This window comes from Triturus cristatus, chromosome 3_2 (genome assembly GCF_964204655.1).
Source record: "Triturus cristatus chromosome 3_2, aTriCri1.1, whole genome shotgun sequence".
Taxonomy (NCBI): Eukaryota; Metazoa; Chordata; class Amphibia; order Caudata; family Salamandridae; genus Triturus; species Triturus cristatus.
In genome coordinates, this window is record NC_140584.1 from 83,020,418 (window position 1) to 83,033,890 (window position 13,473).

The 13,473-nt window shown below is 49.3% G+C and overlaps 1 protein-coding gene across 2 annotated transcripts in view; it reads right to left on the reverse strand.

Moving 5' to 3' along the window:
* Positions 1-13,473, reverse strand: part of CLASP1 (cytoplasmic linker associated protein 1) — a 1,312,099-nt gene that overhangs the window by 572,903 nt on the left and 725,723 nt on the right. For both annotated transcript variants that reach the window (XM_085647275.1, XM_085647274.1), the window contains one exon: positions 6,597-6,660. In XM_085647275.1, coding sequence (XP_085503401.1) covers positions 6,597-6,660 — 64 coding nt within the window. The remainder of the gene's footprint in view (positions 1-6,596; positions 6,661-13,473) is intronic.

Sequence of the window (13,473 nt, forward strand, 5' to 3'; positions counted from 1 at the left end):
TCGTTGACGACACTGTTGGGGTACGACGTACGGTTAAAAATCTGAGGTATCGTGGCTCTGCAGGGGAAGCATGGTTCAGGGTCTTGTCTCTGAGTGGATGAAGTTTGGTTCTATTAAAACAATGTGAATTGGTTAACAAGGTCGATTCCTTTCTCTACGACTGTTAATGTACTTGGCACTGCTTGTTTTAAAAACCGTGGGACTCCCTCCATGAGGACAGGGAAGATTCAAGCATGTGAATCTATAAAAGATTCAATATTGAAGGATGTGAACAAACGTATTGAATCCCATGGTGCAGAGTTGGCAAATGTGTGTGTTTATATATATATATATATAGATATATATATTATCTACTGGCGGTCGCCAGTAGATAGTTATAGTTAGGACCGTGTTTCCATAGGAAATCTGAAAATTCTATTTTGAATAACTTTGGCGCCGGTTGACGAATCCTCGCGAAATTTTCAAAACTAATGGGGCGCTCCGCTCAGCTCCTACCCTGAAAGTCTCGGGGTGATTCGTCAAGCGGGGGCCGAGAAAAAAGGGGGGTCCCAAAACGCGTTTTCCCCATGCATTTTTCCATAGGACCTTTAGTCGAAGGTACAGCCCGAACGGCTGAACAGAATTACGTGAACTTTGGCAGAGAGGTGGTCCTCAGGTCAGGCATGTGCCTTTTGCATGTATGGAGTAAATCTGTTAAGTATTTCCTGAGAAAATTGCAGTTAAAGCACATAAATATCTATAGCCGCGCACGAAGCGTGCACCCTAACGTGCGCGAGCGTAATTCTGATTGGTGGTTACATGTCAGTCAACGTTCGAATCGGTCGAAATCAGGAAGTGTCGGCCGCCATTTTGTTTGTTGTGGGTGCGAGAGTGAAAAATAGAGGTGGCGACCGGGAAAAGGGGGCAGGGTAGAGAGTTCCTGACCCCCTAGCCTTTGTCAGGGGGTCCCTAAAGGACCCCGAAGGGTAAAAAAAAATATTTTTTATTTTATTTTTTTAAATCGCGGGGTGCGCGCACGGTGAAAAACCTTAAAAAAAAAAAAACACATAACTTAGCATTTAAAAAACCGTACAAATTCACTTAAAAAACCATAGGTTTCACACACGTTATAGTTAGGAATTGGCATTTAAAAAACCTTGCAAATTCACTTAAAACCATAGATTTCACACATGTTATAGTTAGGTGGACATTTCACTCGTAAAAAACCAATGAAATTCACCCGTTATAGTTAGTTCAGATAACTATAACTCGCGCGACCGCCACTCTATCACAAGGATGATGTCATCAGTGATGTCATGAGTGATGCCACTGACCATGTCATGAGTGATGTGACGTCATGAGCAGTGGATTGCGGGCGCGCGAGTTATAGTTATCTGAACTAACTATAACGGGTGAATTTCATTGGTTTTTTACAAGTGAAATGTCCACCTAACTATAACATGTGTGAAACCTATGGTTTTTTAAGTGAATATATATATATATATATATTTATTTAAAGCTCAAATATTCCTCACATTCAAGGAAATAAAAGCACTCACGGGTAACTTGTTGACGGGTCTTTATTGCCAGAACAAACGCGTTTTGGCGGTCTGCCTTCTTCGGTGTTACCGGCACACCGCAAGCAGCAGTCATTTAAACACACCTATGTGTAATGAACATAGACAATGGACAACTCCAACACTACAAAAGCGGTAGCGCCATCTTGTAATGTGTAAACATTGTTGCTCATATGCTAACGCATTAAAAATCAAAATCAAAACAATGCGAATGCATATTATTTCAATTCATTAATTAACTGTGAGAGCATACTGTCATGGTAATACTATTATGTAGTAGTACCCGATTTCCAACAATTTTTTTTTTTTCCCCCACTATGATTTATGCCCCATTTTCGGCAATCTTTTTACTTACTGTTATTTTGGCATCATATCCATAAAAAACCATAAAATCTTGCCGTGAATCGGCAGCTGTCCATTACACATTGCTTAATTATGTGGAAAAAAGATTTTAAAATGACTTTTTCTTGCCACAGCAACCATTTCACATACAAAACATTATTGCTTACAAATAAATTTATCATTGCAACCATATATTCTTGAAATTTAAGTGCCCAAATGTGAAGCTAACTCCTCATTACTATTCAAACCTTTGGGAAACTTTGTTTGTAAATCAATTATATAACGTGATTCCAACCTTCGTAATTTCTTAAGGCGATCACCCCCTTTGATGTTTTCTGGGACATGATCAAGGCCAAAATATTGTAGCACATTTCTACTGCTAGAATGTTTTTCATCATAGTGCCTTGCTACAGGATACGATGCATCGCTTTTTGCAATTGCCCTCCTGTGTTCAAGTATCCTGATTTTCAAAGGATGAATGGTGCTGCCTATATAGTAAAGGCCACAAGGGCATACCAAGCAATAAACCGCATAGGAAGTACTGCAAGTCAGAAACTTCTTAATTGGTCTTTTTAAATTGATATTTGGTACTGAGTACGTTAAAACTCTTTTGCTATTTGAACAGGCTTTGCACTTGCCACATGGGAAAAAGCCTTGCATATCTTTCAAAGTTCCCATCACTAGAGGTTCCTTAGTTAGATGACTATTTACTAACCTGTCTTTTAAGGATCTCGCCTTCTTAAAAGTTACCAGTGGATAGGCTGGAATGTCCTCACTTATGACATTGTCCGTTTTTAGAATATGCCAATTCTTTCTAAGCATGTGTTTCAGAAAATTAGCTTCTGCAGAATATGTTGTAATCATTCTGAACTTGCCTCCATTCGAGTCATCGGACTCTCGCCTTGCTTTCTTACTATCTTCTAACAGATGTTGTCTAGGGATCCCCCTAACCTTTTGCAGTGTTTTCTCCAATTGGGCCAATTCATATCCCCTCACTTGAAATCTAGATACACAATCCTTAGCAGCTGCTTCGAAATCACATGTTCTAGAGCTGTTCCTTTTCAATCTTAAAAATTCCCCATACGGAATACTTTGTATCAATTTAGGCAGGTGATTACTGGTCGCAAAAAGAGTTGAATTGCCAGCAGTACTTTTACGGTAGAGGGCTATTTCTAACTTGCCTTCCGATACAAACACTTTCAGGTCCAGATAGTCCACTACCACTGGACTTACTGTACCCGAAAAGTGCAGATTCAGATTGTTCTTGTTTAGATTCTTGATATATTCTCTAGCGAACTCAGACGTTCCCTCCCACACAATGAAAAGGTCGTCAATATATCGGTGCCATACTGCCACTCTACCTTTGATGTCGCCCTTTTCATAGGTTCTGGACACCTGCTCCTCCCACCAGCCAATGAATAAATTTGCATAGCTGGGAGCGAAGCAGGTGCCCATCGCCGTAACTGAGATCTGTTTGAAGTACTTATCCTCAAAAACAAAGATGTTGTTAGTAAGGCAAAATCTTGTAAATTCAATCAACATAGAATTATGTTCTGCAAAACGCAGTTGCCTTTTGTTCAGATAGAACTGTACAGCTTTCACACCATCATCATGATTGATGCAGGTGTATAGACTAGTAATATCTAATACCATTAGTCGGTACGCAGGATCCCAGGTTAAACTCTTAATCTTACACAAAAAATCTTTGGTGTCTTTCACATGCGATTCAAGTTCAATCACAAATGGAGACAGATAATAATCAATGAACATGGGCATGTGCTCAGTTAAGCTACCCTGTGAGGACACTATTGGCCTGCCTGGCGGTCTCACATTATCCTTGTGAAGTTTTGGAATATGATAAAAGGTTGCCACCACTGGAGTAGTGTTTCTTAAAAACAGATGTTCTTCCGTCCCCAACATTGATCTGTTGTGCCATTTCTTGATTAAGGTCTCATAACACTGCACACTTGCTTGATAAATCTCTTGTGTAGTCTTCAAATAATATTTACTATCTGACAACTGTCTCAAAGCTTCTTCACAGTATTGTTCCCTGGTTTGTAACACTACATTTCCGCCTTTATCAGAAGGCTTGATTATAATTGATGTATCATGTAGTAAATCATCAAGAGCTTGCTTCTCATCCTTCGTCAGATTATTACAGTTATAGCTCCTCTGATTATTGCATCTAAAATTCAATAAGTCACTGAACATCGCATCAGAAAAAACATAGATGGCATCAAAAGGCATTTGTGGTACAAACGTTGATTTCGGTTTGAATGGACTTTCATCAAGTTCTTGGTCAATTCCCACAGCTATTGCTCTCTGGACCATATCCTCCATGATGTTTGATTGAGCATCCACATCTATATGTAGATTGTGTAGGAGTTCTACTCCTGGTAGATCATTACAGGTAAGTATATCTGTTGCTGTCATTCTTACCCCTAACGTTTTAGTTCTGTTTATTGTGGGTCTTAGTTTAAAGTACTTGTGTAGTTTTAATTTGCGTATGAAATTGTAGAGGTCAATCCTGGTCTGTGTGAACTCTAGTTTACTAGTTGGACAAAAGGTTAGTCCCAGAGTAAGTACTTTGACTTCATTAACAGATAGTTGTTTGGAAGTAAGATTGACCACTGTTAAATTTATATTTTCTATTGGCGCCTGTTGTTCCTCTTCTTGCGTGACAGCCAAGTGGGTGCTTTTCCTCTGCCTCTTCCGGCCCCACCCTGATCAGCGTGTTCTCCGGATAGTTGAACATGCTGTGGCGACATTGGGAGGGGCAAGAATGATGACCCCTTTTCACGACGAGTTCCAAATAATAAGACAATCATGGCTACGGGCGGCAAGAACAAACCACCCGAACAACTATCCGGAGAACACGCCGATCAGGGTGGGGCCGGAAGAGGCAGAGGAAAAGCACCAGGATGCAAAAGAGGGAGGAATGTTCCCTGTTTTGGTTTACATGGCCATAACGGCTAAATGCAGTCGAAAAGAAGTGAAGCAAGACTTTTGCATATAGACATGATCACAAATGATGTCTTAGACACTGGGTTTAAGAGGGTTCAGTTGATTGTAGATGCAATAATGGATTAACCTCTTTCAATTTGTGGCAAAGTAGGCCTACGTGGTAAGTCTATGAGATTCCGGCAGGATGTCCATTAATTCATGCAGAAGGAATATGCGGTCGAACTTTAAAACCTCAGGTGCCAGATTGCTAGATTGAGCTGCCTGAGAGGTCTGGGTGTCTGATTTATACTTGGTTGAATGAGAAGGTCCGGCCTGTTGGGGAGCTTCTCAAGGAGTGTTAAGTACCAAGGCTACCTGGCCCATGTGGGGCAACCAGGGTAAGTATTAGAGATATATGAAGCATCTTCTGATCCACGTACAGAAGTAGTGGGAGAGGCAGAAAAGCATAGGCAAAGATCACTAACCGGTTCATCCTTAGTGCATTGCCCATAAACGGAGGATGTGGGTACCTTGAGTTAAAGTTTGGGCATCTCATGTGCTACTCATGTGCTAAGAGTGGCTAAGCAGTCTACCTGAGAGGTGCCCTAGTGCTGGAAGTACTGGAGTATGACTGGAGGGTGGAGTTCTTAATTGTAGACTTATAGATGCATACTGCTGAGCAGGTCTGCCAATTCATTGTCCACTCCACTCAAGTAAAGTACTCCACAAAAGATGTATGAGGTGGTGGAGAGCACTGCACCAGTTCTCTTCCTCTACTGCTAAGAGTGAGGGAAAGTGAGTGCTAGCCTGCTTCTCACCCTAGTACACAGAGATCATGTTGTATGTCTTTATCAGGAGTACTTTGCCCTGATTTACTTGAAGGAAGGCCATGAGAACAAAGCATATTACTAGTAGCTTAAGAGAGTTGATGGGCTTCCCCTGGAGATGGGATGCCCAGACCCCCTGTATTATCATATGGTCTGGATGTGCCCCTCAGCCTGCAAAGGAGGTTTCCATGGTAATGGTAACTTGCGGAATGGGTGCTGAGAAAGGCCTGTCCTGCAAAAGTCTGTTGTTCCACCAATGCAGGGAGCGAATGGTGCAGGTGTCTCCCAACACTGGATCTTCCCAGTGACTTTCTGCATGTCATCACTGAGCTGAGCGGCATTAATGCAAAATGTGCATGAGATCCCCCTATAGAAGGGCTTCCAATCGCCTCTGGGCATTCATTCTTGGAGCCAACCTGCAGCAAAGCCCTATAACTCAGAATTAGACCATTTTTGGGTAGGTTACTAAGTTGAAGAAGCCCTTTTCCACCATATATCTAGTTACATTTACATAAAGTTAACAGTAGTGTTGAGCACTGCACTTTCCTTTAAGACCAGGGAGGCCATCTCAACTGGATAAACCTATAAGCCAACATTTTGCAGCTTTGTTTCGCCTTCATGCTACACTTGACCATATTTCACTAATCCAGAATTGATGGGTTTGATTTTTGGGTGTATCATTTCTACACCTTTGCAATCCAATATAAACCTAGCACACTCAGAACCACCTCATCAAATGTAATATACCCAATACAATTAAGCCAGCTTAGGCATTTATTTATGGAATGCTTTGGGCACTTGATATTCTGTAAAAACTGACTGAAATTTATTTGCGAAACTAATTCAAAATTCAGATAATCAGACACAGTTACAAATAAAAATCTGAAGTCCGTGCACAAAACAATTTTATAAATATTATTCCTCTTACCTTGCTATGAGGGTCAGCAAACATCCGGGTGAAGATTTCACAAAGCCTTTTCAATTCAACTCGACTGGAAGAAATAAAAGAAAAACTTCTTAGTGAAAATCATTACAAACACACCGGAACACATTGTTGTGAACAGAAGTTAAATATTAAGGCAAATTCTGTACAAAATCAAAGAAGTTACGTGTGATAAGATGCCCTGTTTGATGGGCTTGATAAAGCATATGCAACAGACTGACACACACACTGTGGATAAAGCAAGCATGGAACGTAGTGTGGACAGAAGTGAGAATAGATTTCAGCACAAACTCAGGGTCTTTCTTAATACCCTCATTCATAGTTGTGTATAAAATCTGGCTTAGGGTTGCTGGTGTCAATAATGGCAATTTTTGACTGTTGGGTTTGCAAATTGGCCATTACTAAAGTTACAGGACAATGTACACCATCAGGGGAGGAGTTGAACGACCTACAGTGGAAAATAGAACTAGAGAAATCCTAAATATATGGCAGGTCTATTATTATGATAAATTTGCGGGTGGTCACCTATAAATCTGCACTGCCTTTTATCATTATAAAAACTAGAACCTACAGTAAAAGACTTCCCTTTAAAGGGAAGTTATGATTAATTTAAAAAATCATACGTCGACTCCACAACTTCATCACATAAATAAATCCCAGGCAGAGCCACAAAGCTATAGATTCATTCATTTATAGAGCAGATATCGTGTAATACAGATGTCAGCTTATATATGTGATGAGTTGGATGATTGTTACCATTCACTTTATGTACCGCACCATCCACAACATCATTTGGTCATTGTGAAGGAGCAAACATTTTATAGTATATATATATATATACCACTATATTTATGGACGTATTTAATGGAACCTAAATAAAGCACTTTGGAATTCATAAATTTTGAATAGTCAATTCCAGTAAAGCTGCGGTGGAGATCTACTGTTCGCGAGGACTTGATTGGATATATATATATGTGAATATATAGATCTATATATTTATATATTTTCACTGAACAAACAAAAGTTAAAATAACGTTCTAGTTAGGGGAAATGTTCAGTAACAATGCAACGTTTTAAGGGGCGTGGCCGAGCCAGCCAAGATGGCGGACTCCTCTCCTTGAGGCTCCCGCTCGGCGGCCCGTGTAACGGACAGCTATACCTGCCCCGGGCTTCCTTCTTCCCGGGAAAGTATCGGACCGTGCCCGGTGACACTAGCGGCACCTCCGACAGGCATTGAATCTCGGCGGGGACGGATGTGGCGCAACCGGAGACATCGCGCGGCCGCTGGCCGCCCTGCGGACAAGATGGCGGACGGACGCCTAGCCTGAGAGAGAAGCGGCGAGCCTGAGGCGCCACGGGGGCTCCCGCGGCGGGGCTGACCTGGTCGGCGACTGCGATCACCCACCTTGGCGCCACATCACAGGAGAGCAGATCCGGACCTGGAGCGCAGCCCCGAATGGTGGCGGCTACGGCGGCGAAGTGACAGGGGGGCGCTGCTCCCCTTCCCCCCCCCCACGGCTGAGTGAGACCGAGTGGCTGGGTGACGGCGGCGATCACTGTACTGCACCCTCCAGAAGCTGCTGACGACCCGGCGGCCAGCCCCATCACACAGGTGAGACCCGGCCTGGGCGACACCGAGGGACCCCAGACCCGGCGCACTGTCCGGAGGCGCTGTGAGGCGGATCGCCTGGCGGGGGGTGGGGGGCGCGGCCGGTGCCCCCGGAACGGAGAGCCCTGATCGCCGCCTGGGCGGACACCTGTGGACACAGACCAGCACAGAGCCAGGCCATCGAAGAGGTCACACGGAGGGACCCGAGCTGCGTGCGTTCGCTGACCTCGCTCTGGGGAGGGAACAGCGAGGAGGCAGGGAACTCTGACTGGCGCCGCGTCGTGCCTGAGAGCCGGGTCGGACGTGGAACACGAGGAGAAGGCAGAGCCCGCACAGTCGGCCAAGCTGCGAGGGACTGGTCGGTGAGGCTTCGTGGGGGGACTCTTCCTAAGCCAGGGAGACGGGATCGTCCTTACCCCCCCCCCTGCAGATCGGAGACGGAGGAGTGCGCACCCCCATACGGGGTACGGACCGGGCTCGTGGCCGTGGGGGGCCCGCAGACATCCTGTATTGGCGGGCCGGCGACCAGAAGGAGCGCAGGCGGTGCACTCGCGCCCGGGACGACGAGACAGGGCCCAGAAGCGGACTCCTCCCTGGGTGACCTATCTGCCACGAGAACGTCCCTGCTGAGCCAACCCGAGCGCGGACCCCAGGGGACGGGCGCACCCGCCACCGTGGGGAGGGCCCATCCCCAACCATGGGTCGTCAAAAGACGGCGGGGGCGCCGTCAACCTCGCACCCGTCTCGAGTGGCCGCATCCACGTCCAGGGGGCCCCCGCATACCACTGAACCCGTCACCGAAGACCATACGTCCAGGAAACTAGATCAGGTCCTGGCGGCCATAGAACATTCTAGGGTGGCGATGGAGGGGAAGTTCGGTGAGTTGGCGTCGGACCTGGGCCTCCTCCGAGACGACCACAGGAAACTGGCGGACAAAGTCGCGCACAACGCCAGCACGATCCAGACGCTGGAACCGCAGGTGCAACAACATGGGAACGCACTCCGGGACCTCCAAACCCGTATAAAGACACTGGAGAACAAGACGGACGACTTGGAGGGGCGTTCCAGGCGGAGTAACATTCGCATAGTCAATTTGCCGGAAGGAATCGAAGAGCCTAACCCGGTCAAATATATCACTGAGTGGATAGCCTCCTTCACTCCTGCGGACGCCCTTACAGCGTTCTTCTCTGTGGAGAGGGCCCACAGAGTGCCGGCACGCAGGCCGCAACCGGGCATGCCTCCTCGCCCGTTCTTACTCAAGCTCCTTCATTATAGGGACCGAGACACTATCCTCAGAGCGGCCAGGCAACAGGGACAGCTGCAGATAGAGAACAAACAGGTCATGTTGTTCCCGGACTACTCCCGTGCGGTCCAACAGCAACGCGCCACCTTCCAAGCAGTGAAACGCACCCTGCGCCTGCGAGGCATGCAGACGCGCTCCTTTTCCCGGCCCGCCTCAAGATCATTTATGGAGGCGAGACACACTTCTTCACAGACCCAGGAGAGGCGGCGACATGGGCGGAACAACACGCACGACACCCAGGGGACAGCTCCAGCCCGCGCCCGAGGAGGACATCCGAGCGCCCGGATCGCCGACACCGAGGGGCTTCTTCCACGCAGATCAGTGCACGGACCGACACTACCTCCAGCAGCTCTCCGGACCTCGCGCAGATCATGGCGGAACGCCGGAAGGCACTCCAGGCGGTGGCCACTATGAGCCCACAGGACAGAGACACAGATTCCGAGCGGGGCCCCCACATCTTCAGCTCTGACGACGAAAGGAGTGCCACGCCGAGGTCACGAGAGGGCTCGGTGACACCCCCGGTGGTGACTCCTCAGACCGCAGACACTCATCTAACAAGAAGCCCACAGACCAGAACAGACGGGACACGAGCACGCACAACCCGGCTAATCGATGGGAACGAACTACGCCACAGAGCCCGACAGAGGGCAGGACACCTATGGACATTGACAATATACGGACTACCGCCAGAGCGAGAGTCGGCAGCCACCTAGAACCACCACCCCCACAACTACGAACTAAAGTTTCACTATGATCACTAGTTTGGGCACACCGCCTTGTGCGGTGCGCCCCCAGTATTGGGACTGTTTCCCACCGTTGTTATTGTTCACCCCCCTCCCTGCATACCTTTTCCCTATCATTCCTGCAGCGGGCGAGGTGACCGCCATAGACAACACAGTGCATGGACGGACGATAGGCGGCGGGCGTGGGGCTGGAAGCGATGACCGTGGGGTTTGCCACACGACGAGCACACATACAGATGCCTTCCCACATCACACCTCACAACTCCCCTAACACAGACAAAGTTCCTGACACTGAATGTCCGAGGCATGCACACCGCACGAAAACGATACTCTATTTATGCCTACATTAAGCGACAACAGGCCCAAGTTGCACTCTTACAAGAGACGCACCTGACGGTAGGGGAAGTGGACCGGCTACAAAAAAAGTGGCGAGGCATAATATGCGCCACAACCTACTCCGCGTTCGCCAGAGGCGCCCTAGTATGGATCAGGCCGGGGGTGCCATTTAAAGAGCACCACAGACTCGTAGACAGAGAAGGGCGATATGCAGTGCTGACGGGTTTATTAGATGGTCAACAACTACTGATAGGGAGTATATATGCCCCCAACTCGGAACAGGAGGGATTCTGGGGCACACTCACACGCACATTAGCACAACACACTTCAGTCCCATGGCTCCTGGGAGGGGATTACAACTGCACTCTGGACCCACACCTGGATCGCTCACATCCCCCACAGGCCCACTCCCCTGCACACAAGCAAGCCGCGGACCTCCGCAGGTGGGCGGCCAAATGGGGGTTGGCAGACATCTGGAGGACCCGCCACCCCACTGCGAAACTCTACTCCTTCCATTCGATCCCACATAATCTGAGGGTCCGTTTAGACAGGTTCCTCGGCTCCATGTCACTCGTGCCCTTGGTACAGGACTCTGACTATCTCGGCAGGATAGTGTCGGACCACGACGCGCACACTATGGTCCTCCGTTGGAAACCGCCTCACCCCCCGATTCCGACTTGGAGGTTGCCTCGAGAATGCCTCACAGACCCGGTGTTCCGTCACACACTTGAGGAGTTTATGCAGGGCCACTTCCGCCAGAATGACAATACGGCGTCCACACGTTCGGTGGAGTGGGACGCATTTAAGGTGTGCGCCAGAGGCCACTGCATCCAGCAAGTAGTCGGGGTAAGGAGAGTGCTGGACAAGGCCTTGCAAAGGGCGGAGTCCCAGCTCATGGAACTCTCGAAAAGGGCGGATCAGGGGGCCGCCACAGTGACACAACTCTCAGAGGCCAAAACCTCCCACGCGGTTACGTTGCGCGATCTGCGTAAATACAACTTTCGCGCATACGCGGCTCGAGCGCACCGAGAGGGGAATAAGACTGGATCGCTCCTGGCCTGGTTGGCCAAACAAGACACAACACCGCGTCCTATCACAGAACTCATGGCCCCAGACGGGCAACTAAAATACTCACAGACAGATATCTTGCGCATCTTTCACGGGTACTACGCGACCCTATACCGTGCCCCACGGGCCGGACCCTCGAGAGATCTCGCCGGCTTCCTAGGCGAGTCGCCCCTGCCCGGGATCCCCCCCGACATCGGCAAGGACTTAGACAAACGGATTCTCGCGGTTGACGTGAAACAGGCGATTAAGGCACTTGCCCGCGGAAAGACGCCGGGTACGGACGGACTCCCGATCGAGTTCTACCACGCATTCGTGACGCTGCTGGCGCCACGCCTGGTCTCCATATACGAGGAGGCGGTAACTCGTAAACTGCTCCCAGACTCGATGCGGACGTCGGTCGTGGTGACCTTCCTGAAGCAGCATAGAGACCCAGTACTCCCGGCCTCCTATCGACCAATAACGCTCCTGAACACGGACTGCAAGATCCTCGGGAAAATTTTAGCAGAGCGATACAGTCGAATTCTCCCAACGCTGGTGCATCCAGACCAGTGTGGGTTCGTTCCCCGACGTAACACCTCACACAATCTGCGCCGCTTCTTTCATGTCCAGGACCAGACGAAGGGACGGTATCCTCGGGCGGCGTGCTTGGTCCTGGACCTAGAAAAGGCGTTCAATACCCTGTCGTGGCCTTACCTGTTCGAGGTCTTGAGTCGTATGGGCGTCGGGCCCGTGCTGCTGGCCTACACACAGCTGCTGTACGGGAGCCTCTCCTCCAGGGTGAGAATCGGCAGACTAGTGTCGGCTCCGTTCCCGGTGACCAGCGGGACCAGGCAGGGTTGCCCCCTCTCTCCTCTCCTCTTCGCTCTGGCGATGGAGCCCCTGGCCATTAGGCTGCGACGGGAGGGGGAGACTTGGGGGATCCCCATAGCGGGCGTCACCCACTGCGTGTCTCTATATGCGGACGATCTACTGATCTACGTCCGTGACATATCGGCTGACCTTACATCCATTTGGACGACACTACAGGAGTTCGGGGACACGTCGGGACTCCGGGTCAACTGGGAAAAATCGTCCGTTTTCCCTTTGGGCGCGCGCGCAGAATCTCTGACGATAACGCTAGGTGCGCAGACATTGACATGGGAAGGGACTCCCCCCAGATACCTGGGGGTGCGCCTGTACCACTCCCCCAGAGACCTCTTCGAGGGAAACCATCGGAGGGCACTGATCGGCCTGCGCTCGGCTGTGGAGTTCTGGAAGACTCTTCCATTAGCACCTATAGGACGTGTCGCAATCGCGAAGATGATCATGGTGCCGCGAATGCTCTACTACTTCGCAAACCTTCCAATAATCCCACCCCGTGCTTTTTTCCGGGAACTAGACACGCTGCTAGCAACCTTGATCTGGGGGGGGCGGTCGGCACCGAGTAGCGCTGCGTACATTGTATCTACCTACGACGGCCGGAGGCCTGGGGGCCCCATCCTTCGAATCATACTTCCTCGCGGCACAGCTCCAGTGGTTATCCCAGTGGACGGCGGAGCGACATATGGAGGAGACAGTCACGGATGCGGGTAGACTACCACAGCCCGCGATCCGACGTATGCTGTTGCCGGGCTCCAAGCCGATACGCACACATCCGCTTCAGGTCGTCGTAGCCCGCCGATGCATGATGCGGATACACCGCATGTCCAGTGGACGCCCGCTGTATTCCCCCCTGCTCCCTCTGGTGGGGTTCCCGCGACGGAACGGACACTACACCGCGAGGGCCCTCCAGGTGTGGACGGACCACGGCGTCACAGAGATGGA